At 41.5% G+C, this 20339-nt stretch overlaps 1 protein-coding gene across 11 annotated transcripts in view; it reads left to right on the top strand.

Moving 5' to 3' along the window:
- Positions 1-19539, top strand: part of PKHD1 (PKHD1 ciliary IPT domain containing fibrocystin/polyductin) — a 278406-nt gene extending 258867 nt beyond the window's left edge. For 3 of the 11 annotated variants that reach the window (XM_054195527.1, XM_054195528.1, XM_054195526.1), the window contains 6 exons: positions 2129-2264; positions 3234-3321; positions 8465-8572; positions 12775-12930; positions 14094-14222; positions 18590-19537. In XM_054195527.1, the coding sequence (XP_054051502.1) occupies positions 2129-2264; positions 3234-3321; positions 8465-8572; positions 12775-12930; positions 14094-14222; positions 18590-18873 (901 nt within the window). In that variant the 3' untranslated portion in view covers positions 18874-19537. Of the gene's footprint in view, positions 1-2128; positions 2265-2877; positions 3186-3233; positions 3322-3530; positions 3551-3800; positions 4234-8464; positions 8573-12774; positions 12931-14093; positions 14223-18589 lie in introns of those variants that run through there. The other 8 variants (XM_054195531.1, XM_054195529.1, XR_008465473.1 and 5 more) reach the window with 8 other exon arrangements.
- Positions 19540-20339: the final 800 nt, after the last annotated feature.

Below are 20339 nucleotides of genomic sequence, written 5' to 3'. Positions count from 1 at the left end.
ACACACCCTAGGGAGTAGGAACATCCACTTCCTACAACCACATTTTGCAGCACCCTTCCTTCAAGTGTGAAATGAGCACACTGTGTAGGGTTTGGGGTGTGCAGTCAAGGCATTTCATGTTAACATTTTTCCTGTTTGTTGACATTTTTAAAGAAGCTGGAGAGAGAAAAAAAAATATTGTTGGCTTACAGAAGCCATGCGAAGATTCACCTAGACTTGTCTGGACTCAGATGGAGCCAGAAAGCTCACAGATAGTGCAGATCTCTGCCATGAAACCAGGAGTGAGTTGGTGTGTTGTTCCTGCCATGAGTTTGTCTCAGTGCTGAATGCTCATTTATGGAAGGAGGTTGATAAGAGTACTCATGAAACCGTTGGTGCCTGTGACATGAATTTCAAATACGTCACCACTTTTCAGACTTTCCCACCGACTAAAAAGAAAAAAAAAAAGATAACTGAAATTTTTTGTGTAAATCCTTGAGCTAGCTCTTGAGACTGCAGGTATCCTCAAATCCTTAGCTGACCCTCCCAGTGTCTGTGGATCAGACCAGTATTTCATATAATCATAAAACAGTTTGGGTTGAAAGGGACCTTTAAAGACCATCTAGTCCAAAGCCCCTGAAATAAGCAGGGACATCTTCAACTAGATCAGGTTGCCCAGAGCCCCATTGACCCTGACCTGGAATGTCTCCAGGGACGGGGCATCTACCACCTCTCTGGTCAACTTGGGCCAGGGTTTCACCACCCTCATTGTAAAAAATGTCTTCCTTCTATCTGGTCTAAATCTACCTTCTTTCAGTTTAAAACTGCTACCCCTCGTCCTATCACTCCATTCCCTGATAAAGAGTCCCTCCACAGCTTTCCTGTAGATTCTCTTTAGGTATTGAAAGAATGCTATGAGGTCTCCCCAGAGCCTTCTCTTCTCCAGGCTGAATAACCACAACTCTCGCAGCCTGTCCTCATAGGAGAGGTGCTCCAGCCCTCTGATTGTTTCCCATCAGCTTCAGTATAAACAGTTTCTGGTTTGCAATGCATTAACAACCTCAAAAAAAACCAAAACCAAACCAAAACAAAAAAAAAAAAACAAACAAAAAAACCAAACCAAACCCAAAAAACAAAACACAAACCAAAAAAAAGGGTTAAACTAAAGGAAACTTATGCTTCGTATATCTTCTGTTTGTAAACGCCTTTAAGCAAACATTAGAGATGAATGAATAGCTTTTCTGCTTTTATTTCAAGACAACATCAGACCCCAGCCACTTCACTGCAATTGCAGATTAGAGTGGTTTATACATATATAAATTATATATATATATATATATATGATACTAAATGACACAAAGCACTGGGAGGGGGAATGAAATAATACAGGCTCAGAATAAAGTGACGATTCTTTATTCAAATGCAAAAACCCTCTCCTGGGATGCTCTAGTTTAAATTTCAGTCTTGGAAAAAACAATGTCTTTCAAAGGAGTGCCTATATACTGCTATATTTCGGTATACAGACTTCACAGATAATGAAGGATAAGAACACAGTTACAGCAGAATAAAGAAATGCAGTAAAGCCCTGTAAGGTCTGTGCTTATGTAGAGGAACTGAAACTTTGTTTTTAGAGGAGTTCAAATGTATTGATTGGAAATCTTTCTGCTGGACAGGAACATTTGCAGCCTCCACTGTTATCAGTGCACTGCAGCAAAGACTTTGGGGCTAAGGCATTGGGTTTCTGAATCCATAAAATCCCTGTCTCTGCCACGTACTTTCGATGTGATACCAGGGAAATAATTTATTTTGTTAATTTCTCACTTTTACACCTGTAAACTGGGAATTGAAACAAAAGAATATTATTTTTTATTAGTTTGGTACTGCTGTCTGCCTGGAAGTGATATCTGTTCCATATTTTCATACATGCTGTTCTCATCCAAGAAATCAAAGTACCATAATGTAAATAAGTAGTCGTTTTGCATAGTGCTCCTTCTTATTCATAACAGACACTGAGTATTGCCATGTGCGTTACTAAGGTAAGAAATACTGTGAACAGGAAGTAACCTGTCATTCTTAGGGACTAACATTGAGTGTTTTCATAGCATTAATTTTCTGATTTTTTTTTTTTTAATTCCTTTGCATGTGAAAGAAACGGAAGCAGACACTACCCAGAAACATGCTTGTATGTGAAGCCCTATAACATCTCTGTTCAGGTCCAGCCCTCAGATGGAGAAGTTGAGAAGCAGCTTCCTGTACAGCCAAAAGTCATTTTCCTGGACAGGAGGGTAGGATTTGCCCCTCTGTGGATGGATGTTTCTATTAATTCTGTATGATTTTGACATTTCTGAGCAATCCAAAAGCCATGAGCTGGACCTAAATATAGCATAGGACAGCTCTATAAATAAATATGGCAAAGGATAGCTCTTGAGTTTTGTACCCTTCTTCAGACATGTTTCAGGTTTTCTACTTGACTTGAGAACCAGTATCTCAAAAAATAAAGAAACTGAAAGCTAATGCTTTTATATACGCATGGATTATAGGATCTAGATCCTGCACACCTATTATGTCTGAGTATATCCAGCCATTATATTTATATTATGGCTTAGGTACGAAAATTAGTTTATTTCACTGAGTGTATGAGGAACTTAAATCTTTAACCTGATTAAATAGACAGACTGAATCTACTTAGTTTCCTTGAATTTCTGGAGTCACCATCCTTGGAGATATTCAAAAGCCATCTGGACATTGTCTTGGGCAACCACTTCTACATGTCCCTGCTTCAGCAGATGTGTTGGACAAAGTGATCTCCAGAGGTCCCTTCCAATTTCAATGGTGTTGTGACTCTGTGAACTTAGATGCCATAGAAGCCATGATGTCAAAATTAGCTACCTTTCATAGGTGATGTGAATGTGACCCTAGGTGCCTCAACTGAAGCAATAAACCTTGCCAGACTTTATGGAAACAGACACGAAGCTGCCAGAGCTGGTTCTTCTGAGCTTAAGATCATTTTAAAGACTTATGGTGAGCTTTATGACACTTGTAACACGTAAGATGTAGATGCAAACTGCTGTCCCACTGGTCATTAATAAATTATTATTAATTTATCCCATCCAACCTGGCCTTGAACACTTCGAGGAATGGGGCATCTGCAACTGTTAAATCCCTGTTACACTCCCTGTTAAAACCATCAAAACTTTCTTTCCTGTTGTTGAGGAGACATGACCTTAATTCTTTTATTTTTTCATTCTTCCCAGGGTCAAAGAGTTGACAAACTGGGGCCTCCCTCAGAACCCTGGGTTGTATCAGCTCACCTCAAGGGCTCCTCCGAGGCTGTGCTAAAAGGTTTGGATGTATTTTCTTATAGCAAGGGTGATGGGAAAACAGCTGTGTGGAATAGTGATGACAAATTGAGGAGTTCTTCCTCAGAAAGACTGGATGTGAAAGATAGTCTTTCGGCTGAAAAAATAAGTTTGAGGTAGAAGTTTGATGAACTGCCCAGTCATATGCTGAAGAAGGAGAAGCTTATAAAAGTATTCTCTTGTGTCTGGCAGCTTAAAGGGAGTATATCCAGTACTTTATCTTGAAAAGACATATCTTAAATTAAAAAAGAAAAGAATGAAGAATTAGAAATCCCATACCCTGGAGGCAAGGGGGAAGGTCGGGAGAGAGGAAGACTTTCCCTCAGTTGAGGAGGACCAGGTCAGAGACCACTTGGCCAAGCTGGACATTCATAAATACATGGGCCCTGACGGGATGCACCCGCGAGTGCTGAGAAAGCTGGCAGATGTTATCACTAGACCGCTCTCCATTGTCTTTGAAAGGTCATGGGGAACAGGAAAGGTGCCTGAGGACTGGAGGAAGGCTAACATCACTCCAATGTTCAAAAAAGGCAAGAAGGAGGACCCAGGGAACTACAGGCCGGTTAGTCTCACCTCTGTCCCTGGGAAGGTAATGGAGCGACTCATTCTGGATGTCATCTCCAAACACATAGAGGAACAGGAAGTTATTGGAAGTGGTCAGCATGGATTTACCAAGGGCAAATCATGCCTGACCAATCTGATAGCTTTCTATGATGTTATAACTGGTTGGCTGGATGAGGGGAGAGCCGTAGATGTCATCTACCTTGACCTTAGCAAGGCTTTTGACACTGTCTCCCATAACATCCTCATTAGGAAGCTGAGGAAGTATGGGCTAGACGAGGTGACAGTGAGGTGGATCGAGAGCTGGCTGTGTGACAGAACTCAGAGGGTTGTGATCAGCAGCACAGAGTCCAGTTGGAGGCCTGTAACGAGTGGTGTCCCTCAGGGGTCAATACTTGGACCAATTTTGTTCAATATATTCATTAATGACCTAGATGAGGGGACAGAGTGTATCCTCAGCAAGTTTGCTGATGATACCAAGCTGGGAGGGGTGGCCGACACTCCAGAGGGCCGTGCTGCCATCCAGCGTGACGTGGACAGGCTGGAGAGCTGGGCAGAGAAGAACCTCATGAGGTTCAACAAAAGCAAGTGTAGGGTCCTGCACCTGGGAAGGAAGAATGCCAAACACCAGTATAGGTTAGGGGCGGACATGCTGGGAAGCAGCTCTGAGGAGAAGGACCTGGGGGTCCTGGTAGACAGCAAATTATCCATGAGCCAGCAGTGTGCCCTTGTCGCCAAGAAGGCCAATGGTATCCTGGGCTGCATAGGGAAGACTGTGGCCAGTAGGTGGAGGGAGGTCATTCTCCCCCTCTACTCTGCACTGGTGAGGCCACAACTGGAGTACTGTGTCCAGTTTTGGGCTCCCCTGTTCAAGAGGGACAGGGAACTACTGGAGCCAGTCCAGCGAAGGGCAACCAAGATGCTTATGGGACTGGAGCACCTCCCTTATGAGGAAAGGCTGAAAGAGCTGGGACTCTTTAGCCTGGAGAAGAGAAGGTTGAGGGGGGACCTGATTAATGTTTACAAGTATCTAAAGGGTGGGTTTAAGGAGGACGGAGCCAGGCTCTTTTCAATGGTTCCCAGTGACAGGACAAGGGGCAATGGGCACAAGCTAGAACATAGGAAGTTCCGTTCAAATACACAGAAAAACTTCTTTACAGTGAGGGTGACAGAGCACTGGAACACGCTGCCCAGGGAGGGTGTGGAGTTCCCTTCTCTGGAGATTTTCAAGACCCGCCTGGATGCAGTCCTGAGTAATGTTCTCTGGGCAACCCTGCTCTAGCAGGGGAGTTGGACTAGATGATCTCTAGAGGTCCCTTCCAACTCTGAAGATTCCGTGATTCCGTGATTCCGTGAAATCCTAATACCTGATTTTCAGCTAAGGTTAATTGGGGCGATTTCCTTAGGGTCAATGAAAATCTGTTTGTCCCAGCAAAGGATCTGGACAAGCACAGACAAAAAACTGCCCATTGTTTTTAGCTAGCCTACTTCAATGTGAAAATGTTTTTCAGGAGTGATCTAGGTGTTTCCCTTCTGGTCCTCACTTATCAAAAGACCTGAACTCCTGATTAACTCTAAGTGTGGGAATATTTCCCTTGGGGTTACTGAGGCTATGAACCTGCTTAGATAAGCGCAGTGCTGTGGATGATCATATTCTTTTAAACTAGAAAGTGGAAATGATATGATTATCATTATTATTGATTATCATTGCTGTAATCTTAAAATGTAAGCAAACAGTGCATACACTGAAAAATGAGATTTCCTATTTCAGGTAAAGTATTTTGTTTGCAGTAAAAGCCATTTATGTGTTAGCTTTGACTTGAAAAGTTGACATTTGGAGAAGATAAGTGGCACTCGTGGTAGATCAGAGCTTCTCAGCCTTTCAGTCCCAGTTTTTGTTAATTAGAAATTCTTCCTACCTCATCATAGTTCCAGGTTTACTGGTTAGAAAAATCCTTTGGTCTTTTTTGTTGTTTTTTATGCCTTTTCATGGTGGTTCACCTCATAGGCTTAGGAACATAGATCTAGATGAACCAGATTATTGGAGCAGCTAATGGCTAACAGTAGGAGAAAGGAAGGGAGAAAGGGAGGAGGGAAGTAAGAAAGGAAGGAAAGAGTCAAGGAAGGGAAAAGAAAGAGAAGAAGACAAAAAGACAGAAGAGAGGAAGAAAAAGAGAAAAAAGAAAGAAAGAAAAAGAGGGAGAAGGAGAAGAAAGAAAAGTCACTGAAGAGAGATGCACTTCACTTTCTTTAAAAGGTACATGCATCAAATTAATAGTCAATAAACTCCAGCAAAGAAAGAACTGCGTAGTACAGATGTTCTGCACGTAATAGTTTGCTGCAGTTTTTCCTTTGACAAACGTCCTTATTGCATTCGTCTTTTGAAGCATATGAAAGCAGCATTTAATCGAAATGGGTCCCGTCTAGCACACTGAAGCTGCTTCATCTGACAGCAGCCAAACTGCCTCATGGAAAGTAGTTTAGCTCCAAATTAGCTTGCTTCTATGTTAAATACCAGCTTGCCTGAGAGATATTTGTGAAGACTCCCATATATATCTGTAATATTCTGAGCTTTGAAGCATATGTGCCCGAAAGCTGAGATAGTCTCTGTTGAGAAGTACAGTACGGTACTCCAGGCTTCATCATAGACTAGAAATGGCAATTATAAAGTATTTGAATGCAGCTGACAAGACCCTCGGTAAAAGCAGTGTTAGAGTATCAGAGACAAGAAAAGTCTTGGTAGTCTGGACAGATACTGTCACGAGGAGGATCATATGTGTAGGAGATAAATAGATGAGCCAGGATTCGACTGGAGCAATTAGAGAAATCTGGATTCCCACATCTTCACCGAATCTATTCACAATATAATTTACTGGTTACGTATACATCACAGATAGTCCTGGAGACTCACAATGAAATTGGGGGTTTGGTGTGCTAGATGCTGTATAAAAATAGAAAAAAACATATAGTTAACACTAACTGGGATATTAATATGTTAAATAATACTGGATCATGAAGAGAGCAAACTTTTTAATTTCTGTTGCTAAATCATGAAAATGTGGCATGCTTTTTCCCAGGACCTTGTCTCAGGCAATTTCTGTCCATGGTTCAGAAGTCAACACAGCAAGAAAATAATCTCTGTAGGCGGTTTGCATTGCAACATCTCTGTTTGGAGGCTGTAAGAGTTTAAGTGGTTTGGCCAGGGCATACCAGTTTTTCAGTGCCAAAGAACAGATCCTGGCACTGTTTAGTTTGTATCATACAGGTGTAGGCACAAAAAATGGGATAAAAACAGTGAGAAATTGTCCTGCAGCCTGGCCTACCATCAAAAACCTTGTTTCCTCCTGCTGAATGCTCCTATGGATTTGTGATTGCAAGATGTCTCACAAAGATATTTGCTAACCACTTTGTTCAACAACATGGGCATGGGCATGGCACAGGATAAATGTCGTCCTCACATTCCGACTTTATGGACCTTCACCTGTGCTGCTTAATGGCAATAAAATATTAAACCACCTGCTTCATAAAGCAAATGGTTAGTATGTGTTGTCTTTGAGCAGGCGAAAGTCTGTGTTTGTGATCACTGGAGCAAGTCCAGCATCCTAAGGAAGTTCTGCCTTCTCACCCCCCACCTGAACCAACATTTTGAAATTTGTCATTCTGTAGGATTTTACCCCTCTCTCTCCAAGAGCCTGAATGAAGCCCAGAGCGGGTCAGCATTGTTCAAAGGCCAGGACTTGGCTGGTGCTCAAAGATACACACAATAAAATGGAGATACAGTTGCAAAGTAAATTATAACTTTTAACAAGAGCCTACAAAACTAACAACCGTGGCAGATGTAAATCTTTGGTCAGAATGCATTCCCCAATAGCTTAGAACAAGAGGTAAATTGATGGAGAAACAAGCGCTCCCAGGTTCATTTTAATGCTGCCCATAAAGCTTTCCCCTGCCAGGCTTCTAGCTGAAAGTGTCTCCTATATGACGACAGGGTAGTCACCACAGATTTTTTTTGTGGCCAAATTTATTTCAAAGCATCTGATAGGGTTGAAGGAAAGTTCAATATGATTTAACAGTAGGACAGGAGGTAGTAGAATCATATACTATGTATATGTTGTGGATGTCCCATCTCTGGAAGCATTCAAGACCAAGCTGGATGGGGCTTTGAGCAACCTGGTCTAGTGGAAGGTGTTCCTGCCCATGGCAGAGGGGTTGGAACTAGATGATCTTTAAGGTCTCTTTCAACTCCAACTATTCTATGATTCTATGAACATACCCACTTGATGACGTGAAATGCCTACAAATCAGAAAAGTGTCAAAACAGCCTGCTTTTTTCCCTTAGCTGCAGTAGTTGGCTCTTTGAGATCATCCCTTTAGGACAGAAAATACTCAGTCTCTCACTAATACTCTCCTACATTTGTGGGGTTAGACAAAATGTTTACTATTAGGAAGGACACTGAATGTAGGCTTTCTGAAGTCCCCTTAAAGTCACAAGGACTTTCTGAGAGGCTTAAATAGTACTTATCTGGAAGCTGTTAATTGCAAAGCAATTTTTTATTACTTTGCAGGGCTTACCCAAGTGCAGGTCATAGACGGATGTGCAAGCTTTTCCAGTCTGTCTGTTTCCAGCTCAGGTACAAACTGGAAACTTGTGTTCACTGTCACATCACCTCCAGGTAAGCTCCATTTTTTGCTTGTTTTTTTTTTTTTGTTTTTGTTTTGGTAACTGAATTCAAAACTCTACAGGTGGTCTGGATTAATAAAAAGGGAGTTAAGCTTTGTTTGAATGAGTGAAGCAATGCCAAACCTCTAAATAATCTGACTTCTGTTACACCTCCAAGTTGGCATTACCCAGGCAGCAAGAAGGCTGAGTGATTCCTGTACTATTCATGCAAGATCCCCAAAATCAAGATGAGTTAGTACAGAGAAATATTGCCAGAGAAAGGTGCCTCTTTCTCCCTGGACTGCCTACCTATGTATCCCATGTGGGAATCAGGTACTTCGGGTCAGCTAAGCTGTCAGAGCAAACTTTTTCCTATAAATTGAGTTCTCTCGTTCACTCTTTTTTTTCCTGTTTGTATTCAGAAATTTCCCATCTGTGCTCCCAGTTATTTTCATAGTGCTTTTTACTGACCATTTATCTGCAGCTGGCCATCTTTATGGGCACGACAGGTTATGAACACTCAGAGCATACCTCCAGGATTGGGCTCTACTAAGGGTATCTCTGAGCAACCCAGTGATGGTGAAGTGGAAGGTGTGCTTACGCCTCTTTAGAAATACCAGCTGAAGGGGATGCCAGAACCTCAGGGATAAGGCGCCACATGAACCCTGGCTTGTAAAAGTCTCAGGACATCTGTGCTATAGAAGCACCAACTGTCTGGGGGCTTGATTTTACCTATAAATCTGATTCTGAAGGTATATAGGTGTCAAAGTGATGGTTTCTTGTCTCAGAATGACTGCTGAGGCACGTCAATGGAGAAGATCTCTGGCATGTAGCCCAAAGACATATCAAGATATTGATGTTGTAAGACCATGTCTAGTGTGGACCGCTCAACATAGGAAAGACAAGGACCTGTTGGAGCAAGTCCAGAGGAGGGACACGAAGATGATCAGGCAGCTGGAGCACTTCTGCTATGAGGCTAGGCTGAGAGAGTTGGGGTTGTTCAGCCTGAAGAAGACAATGCTCTGGGGAGATCTTATAGCAGTCTTCTAGTACCTGAAGGGGCTACAGGAAAGCTGGGGAGGGACGCTTTATCAGGGAATGGAGTGACAGGACAAGGGGTAACAGTTTTAAACTGAAATAGGCTAGATTTAGATTCGATATTAGGAAGAAATGCTTTACTGTGAGGGTGGTGAGCCCCTGCCCCAGGTTGCCCAGGGAAGCTGTGGATGCCCCATCCCTGGAGATGTTCAAGGCAAGGTTGGATGGGGCTTTGAGCAACCTGGTCTAGTGGTAGGTGTCCCTGCCAGTGGCAGGGCGTTGGAACTAGATGGTCTCTAATGCCCTTTCTAACCCAAACCATTCTATGATTCTATGTGTAAAGTCTCTATGCTGGTATTATACATATACATATGTATGTATATTGATATATATCTATATAGATATAGATGATACCCATCAGGTGGATAGAAGCCTAGGAAGGTCAGATAGATAGAAATATTTCCAGGAGAGATAAGGCGGTGAGTGTGCCCCTGCATAAAGCCCTGTTGAGTACTTCTTTGAAGTGCTGAACATAATTTCACTTACGCATGTTCAGAGATTGTCTCAAAATGGAGTAGGTACAGTGAGGGAGGGCTGAGCATTTTGTTAATGAGAACACTCCAAGACAGTGTGGCTTGTTTCAGCTAGAAAATGCAGAGAAGGGAAACACATCAGACAGGTGAAGTGGTCAAGTGGAAGTAGCTAAGGAAAAAATCTGAAATAAAAAATTAGAAAAAGGTTATTAACATTTAGACTGCATTTTTTCTGAACATTCTATCTTGATGGATAGGAATAGTGAGAGCAGGAGATCAAACTGCTTTTGGATGGAGGTCAATACATTTATGGATGATGTATAACATGGTACACACGATAGCATGAAATAAGACTTATAACCCAAGAAATGTCTTCCTATTCTGTGATTAAATGAAGGTCTAGAATTATTATTTTTTTTTTTTAATGAGAAGACTTTGCTTCTCCTAGTCACAAGTGGCTAATCAACATCTAGTGTTGCCCATGGCTTTGCAAAGGGAGAATTCTGGTGCTACAAGTACCTGGAGGTGGCCTTTAAAGGGGGGACATGTCTATTTTGAGGGCGTATGCTGCTGAACACTCGCTGCTCCCATTGCCTTCCCTTCAGTGAGAGCAGATGGAGACTCAGCACCTCACAGGATCCAACTTTTTAGTGGGAAGTACAGTTTAATGAAATATATTTTGAAAGCTACTTCAAGGGAGTCACAAAATCCTCTTTCTTATGAACAAAAGACAAATGCAGATCCCTTTTATGAAATATTTAGCCAGTCAGGGTGTTGCAAAGAGATGTTTACAGCTAGCAATGTGGATGACTAATGCATCTGTGTAGGTATCACCTTTGTAAATCAGAGTATTGTACACCTTTAATATGCGTTGCAAAAATACACACCAAAGAAGCAATCCCCTTTGCTTGTTTGTAATTGGGAACCATGCTGGAGACAGAATAAAGGCTTTTGTACTGACAGAATCTTACTGAAGGTATTCGTTTATTGGTTGAGATAAACAAATGAAAATTTATCAATCAAATTTCAAAATCAATCAATTTTCAAATGCAAAATCAGGTTTCTGTCTGTACCCTGCCATATTTTGTGATTTGGAGAAGGCTCAGAAGATGCAGCTGATGTTGAATGCAATAATCCCAAGTGCTTTAGTGGTAGTTCCTGGGGAGAGCATACTATTCATAGCACTGCTGCATAGTCTTGCCCCTTGTTTTACAGTAATATTCACTTAACTGATATGGATCCCAATGGGCTTGATCCATCCACCTTCCATTTAAACCAATCACAGTCTACTCAAACTATTAGAGCAGTGCAAAGAACCTTTAAGCACCTGTCTGTGTAGAGTCCTTCATATCTGTGAGATTACTTCTCTCCTTTCAACCTGCAGACAAATTTTTCCCAATTGGAACATGCTTCCCACATTGTTCTGATGAAGCTCTGCATTGTTCAAGTGGACAATATTGACACAGATAAAAGTACTCACAGGTACTTACCCTAGTCTACAAGCCTCCATCTGACAGTGTTTCTGATTTTTTTTTAATGAATTGATGAAAAAAAAAGCTTTTAGATTTTTATTAAAGGTAGAACTCAAACAAGTAAAAGGAATATCCATCTGTCAAATTGATTAGAATTGTGGGGTTAGGACTGATAATGAGGCAGGTAGTAAGACAGGTAATGAGTTGATGTGCTAATCCACATCCTTCGGATTGGTCTACAGAGAGTGCCAGGGTCAGTTTTCTTATACTTTTGTCCTTCCCAGGCATGTCTCCATTCAAAATGCATTTTGGAAGTGATTCAGGGAACAAAAACCTCTCTGTATTTCTGATTTTTAAAAGGGTGGTATTAGGCATCTTCCAGTCCTTGAAGCTCAGATGCTGAGACTTAATGAATGCTTTACCATAGAAACTATGAGTAGCAGCTGGCTTGATTCTGACTTCATCTGCAGAAAACTTTAGTATCTCTGGTTGAAGAGCATTACTCAAAGCTTGTGTGTGTCAAGAGGGTAAATATTTATCATGCTAACAGCAAGGACACTGATTTTTTTTTATTTATTTATAATGGTCATTATTGACATGGTGGAAAATATTAACAAGTTTACTGGGAGTTTTCTGCATCACAGACTTAAGCTTAACACTACTGAGTGTTTCTAGGTTCCCCATAACTTACATTGATATGAATCTGGTATAGACTGTAAAAATTGTGTGTGATTTAGCACCTTCCTTGTCACAACCAGTTTCTCTGTCTTGCTTGGCAGAATATGCATGTTTTCTGTCTGGGCTTTATCTGTTTGGCCTCAGAAATAGAAAGTTGCTGAATGTATTTTCTGGGTTTGGTAGTCAACTGGATAAATTCATGGAAGAAACACTAGGGATTGTTGCATACAAAGAGGCTGCCTCTCCTTCAGGAAGCACTGAAAGCTTGAAACTTACATTGGAGAAATTTTGTTACCTATTTGGTTTGTCCTGGTACTCACTCCTAAATAAATATTGTTGCCTAATGTTGGATCTGGAAATTGATGAACTTAGCTGTTGTTCCTGCATGCGTTCTTAACAGCAGCATCACTGTTGAAAGGCTATAACCTGGTGTTCTAGCTGTGAAACCAGTGTTCTTACTTTTGTAATAAACTCTGACTGCTTTAAATTCTCAGGAGCTAAGTTTACTGTGCTGTCTCAGCCATTTACCATCTTCCCTGACCCCACGGGAGTGAAGGCCAGCATGATCCTTGTTGTCATACTGAGTTCAGCAGCATCTGCATTCATCCTCACTTTTGCTTTCTGCTGGTTCAAGAAGAGCAAAAGCAACAGTAAGTTGGAAATGCCCACTAAAATTTATACTTACAGACTCCCTATTTTATTTAACAACTCTTCAGTGCGCCCACAAAAGGATTCAGACAGTGTCTCTTAGAGAAAGCTCTGAGAAGTTCAGCGATTAGCAGTATAATTTGTAGTTCGGGGTTATGCAGATTTTGCCTGTAACGTATGCCTGAGTCCTGGCTGGAAAAAGTTTAACTGTATGATGAAAATCAGATTTCTGTAGTGCAGAGAAGGAATTGCGAAAAGAAGGAAATATTTGCTATGATTTCAGTGATCCGTTCCGCCACTGCATTTCCCTGATAAAGGATGACATAGCAAAATATTGCTGTGGTGAGGTTGTGCAAAGCCTTGACTGAGGACCAGACACAGCCACAGTGTGAATGCCACTGAGACAGCAGAACAGCCACACTCACATCTCATGTCACACTGTCAGCATCATTCCAGTCAAAGTGGTCACAGGAGGGCTACAGCTTCTCTGGAGTTCTCCCCCGAGCAAATCCACACCTCTACTCATTTACCTTAAGGTTGCTTTCTTTTTAGCATCGACCTTAAAACAAATATAGTACATCAAAGAGGCTTTTCCACTGAAGAAGGCATAGTCATTTGTGTAAGAGAAGAATCGAAGATAAAAGGAGGTGACTATAACTGTTGGTAGCTTGATTGACAAACAACCACCTTAAACTTCTGGATATGTTGAAAGTTACCAATAGATTGGCCTTTCAGATGTGCTAACTGAAGTTGGGACCTAGCCAAATGTACTGTAGTGGAGGAGCAAATGCTCATCCCAGACATCTCCCATTAATTTCAAGACCTTCTCACTAGTTTCTCCAAACTTTTGCTTTCAAGTAACTTTGCAAATCCAGGCCAAAGGGTCTTTCTCCTAAACTGCACCATGACCACTAACTGCAATCAGGTCTGAATTACTAGTCTTACTGAACATAGTGACAACATAAGAAAGATTTTACTGAAGAGAATGGGTAGGATCCCTAATGGCAAAACACAGGATGAACATAAAAGAACTCCCTCTGCCTTTGGGCAGAAAGAACATTTCTAGATTATCTGTTAATTCACCCTAAATACATTGTTGCTTGAATTGATAATTGCTGCTGAACTGAGGATGGATTGAGTGATGTGACTGTATGTTTCATTACAGAAACGAGGAATGAACGAGCTGATGTACCAAAGGCCAAAGCACCCCATAAACAAGCACAGGCTCATGCAGCTCACATTCAGCCTTGCCACAATCAAGGAGAAAATAAAAGTGGTGTGACTGTAGCAGGAGGTGAGACTGCAGTTTGACAATAATTCAAATTTATAAACAGATGGACGTCAAAAGTCGGTTTAGGTTTCTTAACAAACTGCAGGTTTGTATAAGATCAATGGCACAGTTCTTCTCAGAAGGTTTATCACTTTATTACCTCCTCCTTCTCCTCCCTGATGTCTTTTTATTGTCATTTTCATAGAATCATAGAATGGTTTGGATTGGAAGGGACCTTAAAGTTCATCTAGTTCCAACCCCCCTGCCATGGGCACTTTCCACTAGATCAGGTTGCTCAAAGCCCCGTCCAACCTGACCTTGAACACCTCCAGGGATGGGGCTTCCACAAATCCTTGTCTCCATTTTATCTCCTTTTATCTCCTTTTTATCTCCTGTTATATATATTGTGCGAAATCCTGGCTTCACTGAAGGCAGCAGCATAATCCCCCTTGCACTCAATGAGTCCAGGATTTCACCTGGTGTGTTTGGAGTAGGGCTGTGACCAACATTCCCACAATGTCCCCAGCGTGCCTGGAGCAACTGTGTTTCTCCCTGCCCATTTCTCAAAGTGTTGTGGCAATAACTGCACAATGTTCAAAAAGCTCTGGACAGGTTTGCAGGAGTGGAGGACACTTGCTGTAGCGGACAGCGAGGTACACTGGAGGTGGGACTCATTTGCATGGTCTCTATTGCCTCCACCACTCACTGGACCTTCCTTCTGTGCTTTCTGAACAGTGAGTCCAAGACAGCATCCCAAAGCGGCTCCATTCCCACCCACCCCCTCCATGTGTCCCCCAGGGTCCCTGCCATAAACAACCTTCTTCCGCACACCTCCTCGAGACTTGTCTTTTCATCATCTGCTGATCAAACACGACTTCTTCTGAGGTCACAGAAAAGCAGACAGCCTCAGGGCCATGTGGCTGGCAGCACAAAGCTTTGGCTTCCCTCGCTGCAAGTGTGAAATGTTCTCATTGTAGTTGGGTTGTTTTTTTTTGTCTCACCTGCCAACAGCGCACATCTAAGGGCATTCGGATAACCCTGCTGAAACACCCATTTACTCTGTTTTGGGAATTTCTTTTTCCTCCTCCTTCCTGAAGTCTGTGGATTACGTAAGAGGCAGGGAGAGGTGAGCTGGAGTTTTATCTCCTTTTAATTAACATCTATCACAAAAGCAGAGGGAGAGAGAGAAGGAGAGAGGAAATTTTGCAGCTTATGTGTTTTGATATTTGCTGTACTCCTCCAAAACACAACGTTCAGCTGTATGCCTTAGGATACATAGCTGCTATAAATTCATTTTTTATCTAATTTGTCTGAGATCTAAGCTTCCTGTGGAGGTCTGAGATCAAAGGATCTGATTCTGTCTGATGTCGGCTCTGACACATAATGCGTGCTGACTTAGTTCTGTCTATAAACTCGCAGTGGGAGGCTGCCATTCTCCCTTGGCACCTTTACATAGTGAACTTTTATTTTGGCTGGGGAGGCTGACAGGTATAGAGTTGATTGGAGCCGTTGTGTAAATAATTCATGGAAAGATTTTTTTGTCAGAAAAAGGCAATCCAGCCACTTAAAGTCTTTTAGGAATAGTTGCAAGACAAAAAGATTCCCCGATATGTTCAAATCTAAACAAGGATAACAATATCTTAAGTGAATTTAATACATATGACTTGGAAATGTCTAATGTTTGATTTCCCCTTATTTAAAGTGCTGTTGGTTTTGGAGAGAGAGAGAGAGAGAGAGGAAATCAAAGCTGCAGTCTTTTTGTTTAGTTTCTGCTTTATAGCTGTTCCCCCCATAAGAAATCCCACCTTCCTAATACCTCTAAGTGTTCAGAGCCTTTATTATTAATCACCACAGAAAGTCTTGCAAGGCAGAGTTTCTCTCTGTGGGTGCTTATACATGCAAAGTCCAGTGGAGGTAGGGGCCCTGGTTGTTGTCCCAGAACGAGTAGCTGAGGATGGCGATGAGGAAGAAAGCTTTATGCATAGATATACGGTACTGCAGGGGAGAAGGGATTAAGATATTACCTTGCCTGACCTTAGCATAACAAAAAATCTCCTCAGCTTCATGTAATTGTCTCTCTCTTGAATTAAGCAACTTTTGATTGAGTGATGCACGGTCAACAGAACAGCACAGTGGAGGAAGGTATTGGTTCTTTTTGCAGTTTATTCCAGTGGTTCATCACCTTCACCATTGAAAAGTTATATCCTATAACAGCTTACATTTCCTAGCTTCAATTTCCAGTCCTTTCCAGTATTATACCTTACTGATCTTTATCCTGGACTGCTTGGCCACCATTGCCCAGAAGTCACTGTTGTATTCATGAAGAGGTTCTCCCACTCCCCAGATATGGTCTGCATCCCTTGGTCCTAGGTTGCTCGGATCAACTTCTCCTTCTTCTTTTCTACCAGTTTGCCGTTCTTCCCAGCACTTACAAAAGTTCATCAGAGTCAATTTTAGTTTTAATTCCAAACCATTGGTGGAAACACTGGCTATCATCCATTCGGTGGTAGTGTCTGGTACTGCCACACATCCCCATCTCTGAGAATTATTTCCCATATATAATTGCTGCCTCAGCTCTATCTGCCAGCTGGTACCTAATCCAGTTAATCGTATGCTTCATTGATATTGAACAGTTTGTATTTAATTTTAAAAAATCAGGATGTTTTAGATTACTGTGTCGTATAAATCTCAAGACAGTATTTCATCCTTGAAACTGCTCATATCCAGAAAACTTTTAGCCTCCTACATTAATTCAAACTCACTTGAAAAAAAACATTTTCACAGTTGAAAATGGCACCTTTGAAGATGAAGAGGGCGTCAATATATGTGAAGAAAGAACATGAAGCTTTGCTATAATGGATGATCATGACATGGTTATCTTGTTTATAGAATCATAGAATTGTTTAGGTTGGAAAAGACCTTTAAGATCATCAAGTTCAACTGTTAACCTAGCACTGCCAAGTCCACCACTAAACCATGTCGCTCAGCACCACATCTACATGTCTTTTAAATACCTCCAGGGATCGTGGCTCAACTACTACCCTGAGCAGCCTGTTCCAATGCTTGATAATGCTTGAAGAAATTTTTCCTAGTAACTAATTTAAACCTCCCCTGGTGTAATTTAAGGCCGTTTCCTCTAGCCCTGTTGCTTGTTACTTGGGAGAAGAGACCGACGCCCACCTCACTACACTCTCCTCTCAGGTAGTTGTAGAGACCGAGAAGGTCTCCCTTCAGCGTCCTTTTCCACAGGCTGAACAACCCCAGGTCCCTCAGCCGCTCCTTCTAAGTTGGAATTGAAAGCTATGCATGTACAAGTTGAAAAAAAGCCACACTTCTAAACAGGAAAAACGAGTATCAGCATAAAGAAATAGGAAAATTGTAGAAAATAAATGACGATAGGGGAAAATTATGTCAGCAAACAGAATTCCAATTAATGAATTATAGAAAGGGAGAAGAGAATGAATCTGAGCAAAAGGTCTGAGAAACCATGGGAATGAATGTTGCAGGCTGTTAAGTGTTAAAATTCAAAGACAAACCTGAAAAGTAAGAAATGGTAACAATACATTTTCTGGGGTCATTTGTGATAAAGACCTGTAATATATGCTGAGGAATGGACTACAAAAGCTGATGTTGTCCACTAACACATGACATGTGGGACTAGGACTAGTTCTGGAGTTGGAACAAGTATAAAAGCAGTTTAAATGAAGCAGACTCCCAATCTTGCACTGAAGTGATAGCACACCCTGCCAACTCAGAAGCCATCTGCTGTAACACTACAAGTGATTCTGCCTCTGTGGTTGATAACCGTTTGGTGTATTAAGATGTAAACATTTTTAGTTTCCACATGAAAAATGTATGGTATATATTGATATTTTCCTGCATCTTTCAACATCATTTTTTAAACAGCATTGCAGGTCACAGACTCTGCCTTGAGTAGGATTCAAATGTTGGAAATGAAAAGTTCTGCTTTATGTTACAGCCTGATTCATAGAAGGTTGATGTATTTTATAGGTGTGTAGTATTACATTTGTTATCAGTCCTAGCAATACAGAGCTAATTAAACAGCTCTATTCTATATACTGTATTATTAAGCATTTATTGAAATATTTGTTAACCATTGGAAGATGCTCTTGGAGCTGTTAGTGTGTTACTAAGAACAAACCAGCTGGTTTGGTTGCTTTTTATTTATTTGGGGAAAGAACTTATGGTGGTTTGGTTTTAACAACTTATTCCTGTCACACTAAAGTTTGTGGAGAGCTACGATTATTTCTCCAACAGCAACTACTTTTTCATTAATGTCTTTAACACACAGTAAAGGCACAGAAGGGTAAGGAACATGAAGGTAAGGTCTTACTTTCATTTTAAAGCACAAACAAGTCTTGCTTTCACAGGTATGGAAGGAACTGGAGCAAAGGGACATGCCACAGGACAACTGGAGGAGCTGAACTTCCAGCCCTGTGAAGCCAAGCCAGTATGCAAGATGAGCACTGCCCAGCATAAGACAGGTGGCAGAGACACCTTTTCTTCACCTAGGAAAAGTGACAGTCACCAACAGCTACGTAGAGTAACATCTCCTGGTGACTCTCTGGAACTTCAGCAGCCAACTGTCCCAGGGCACTCCAGCCACAAGGATGGCCCCCAGCCTTCAACTGGTTACAAGAAGGAAGAAGTCTGAACAGATGCCCAAACTTCAGAATGATGTTGGAGAACATGTTGCCATGGTAGCAGCAGAGGTGTAAGAGAAGTGATGTGAGGTGGTGGCCCACTGATAAAGCAAGCTTTGCCTGGTTTGCAGTCTATGTGAAGCTGAGTCTTTGACTCTGTGGTCAGAGAAAAACATACTCTCATTAGCATGGGGAACCAGGCTGCCATGCTGCTCATGTACAAATGAACCTGTTGCTTGGATCTGCAGCCAACTGGGAGGCTCTGTCTGTGTCTATGTTGTTGACCATTCTTAGCTTCGAAAACAGGGTGAGTTCATCCAAACTGCCTGTTGTGAATAGTCCTTCTGACACCTCTAAAACTCTCTCCAAGAGTTGTTTGGGGAACTGCTAGCTGGCTCGCTAGGACAGCTTGGAGATTATCTTCAAAAGCCTAACAAGTCAATAGTGCAGATGATTGGATTTCTGACACTTTAATGTACTAGCACTGATGTAGTCTTAGCGTCTAGAGCAATGCCGATTGGTATGTATGTATATAAATAAATATATATGAATTTTCCCATTTCTTCCAATCATGCCTCTAGTTTCATTCACAGAACATCAGTATGTGCATAAATCTTTTCCTTTTTCTGAGGAAATCCACACACATATTCAACTTTCATTTCATTGTGACTTGAGTAAGTGCTTCCATTCCTCCCTTTAAAAATCTGTGTTGTTATTTTTGTTTTAATTAAAGGATTTTACTGAGTTAAATCTTCACCATGGCATCATTTCCTAACACTCTTAAATCACTGGCTTGTTATGAACACTACTCTTTATGAATGATAATAATACTGTTGATGTTCTTCGATTGCTCAGAGAATTCCTCTGTGCTTTGCTTTACTGAGCTGGAAGATTAGGTACTTTATTATGCCCTCTCTGTACCATAAAATTCTTGGTTGTGAGGTGGCCTGGTGGCACAAGATAAAATTTATAGTCCTCTGCAGAAAAAACACTTAAGCAGAAAGATGAGGTTTCTGACCAGATCAGCAGTGGAAGAGAAGGTAAGAAACCTTGAGTTGAAAAACAACAACAAACCAAAATCAACCACAAACCAGTTCACTTCAACCTGAAGGAGCTACGGTGCACATTCTGGGCTGTGAGCTACACAGATTTCTAGGCACAAAAATAAACTCGCTAGCATTGGCTCCTTCTCTGTGTTGTGTTTATAAACATAATTTTCAGGTGAAATCAGACTGAGTTGAGCTAGGTTTCTGGCTGACTGCACAGGAGCTTTTCTGGCTTAAGGCAGTTGTAGATGAGGACCTTATATTATTAAGTGCAATAGATCAGCCTTTCTAACCTCTTCAATGATATGCAGAAGCCATTTCTTACAGTATTTTCTGCAGAGGCCAAAATATTCTTTTATGTGAGTCAACATGCTAGATCCCTAAGGCTCATGATTCAGGGTCTGAATAAAAAGATATACCTTGCAGAGACA

This window comes from Rissa tridactyla, chromosome 3 (assembly GCF_028500815.1).
Source record: "Rissa tridactyla isolate bRisTri1 chromosome 3, bRisTri1.patW.cur.20221130, whole genome shotgun sequence".
In the NCBI taxonomy this organism is placed as follows: domain Eukaryota; kingdom Metazoa; phylum Chordata; class Aves; order Charadriiformes; family Laridae; genus Rissa; species Rissa tridactyla.
Note: the sequence above shows the minus strand (reverse complement) of the source record. Positions and strands in the feature narration are given on the sequence as shown.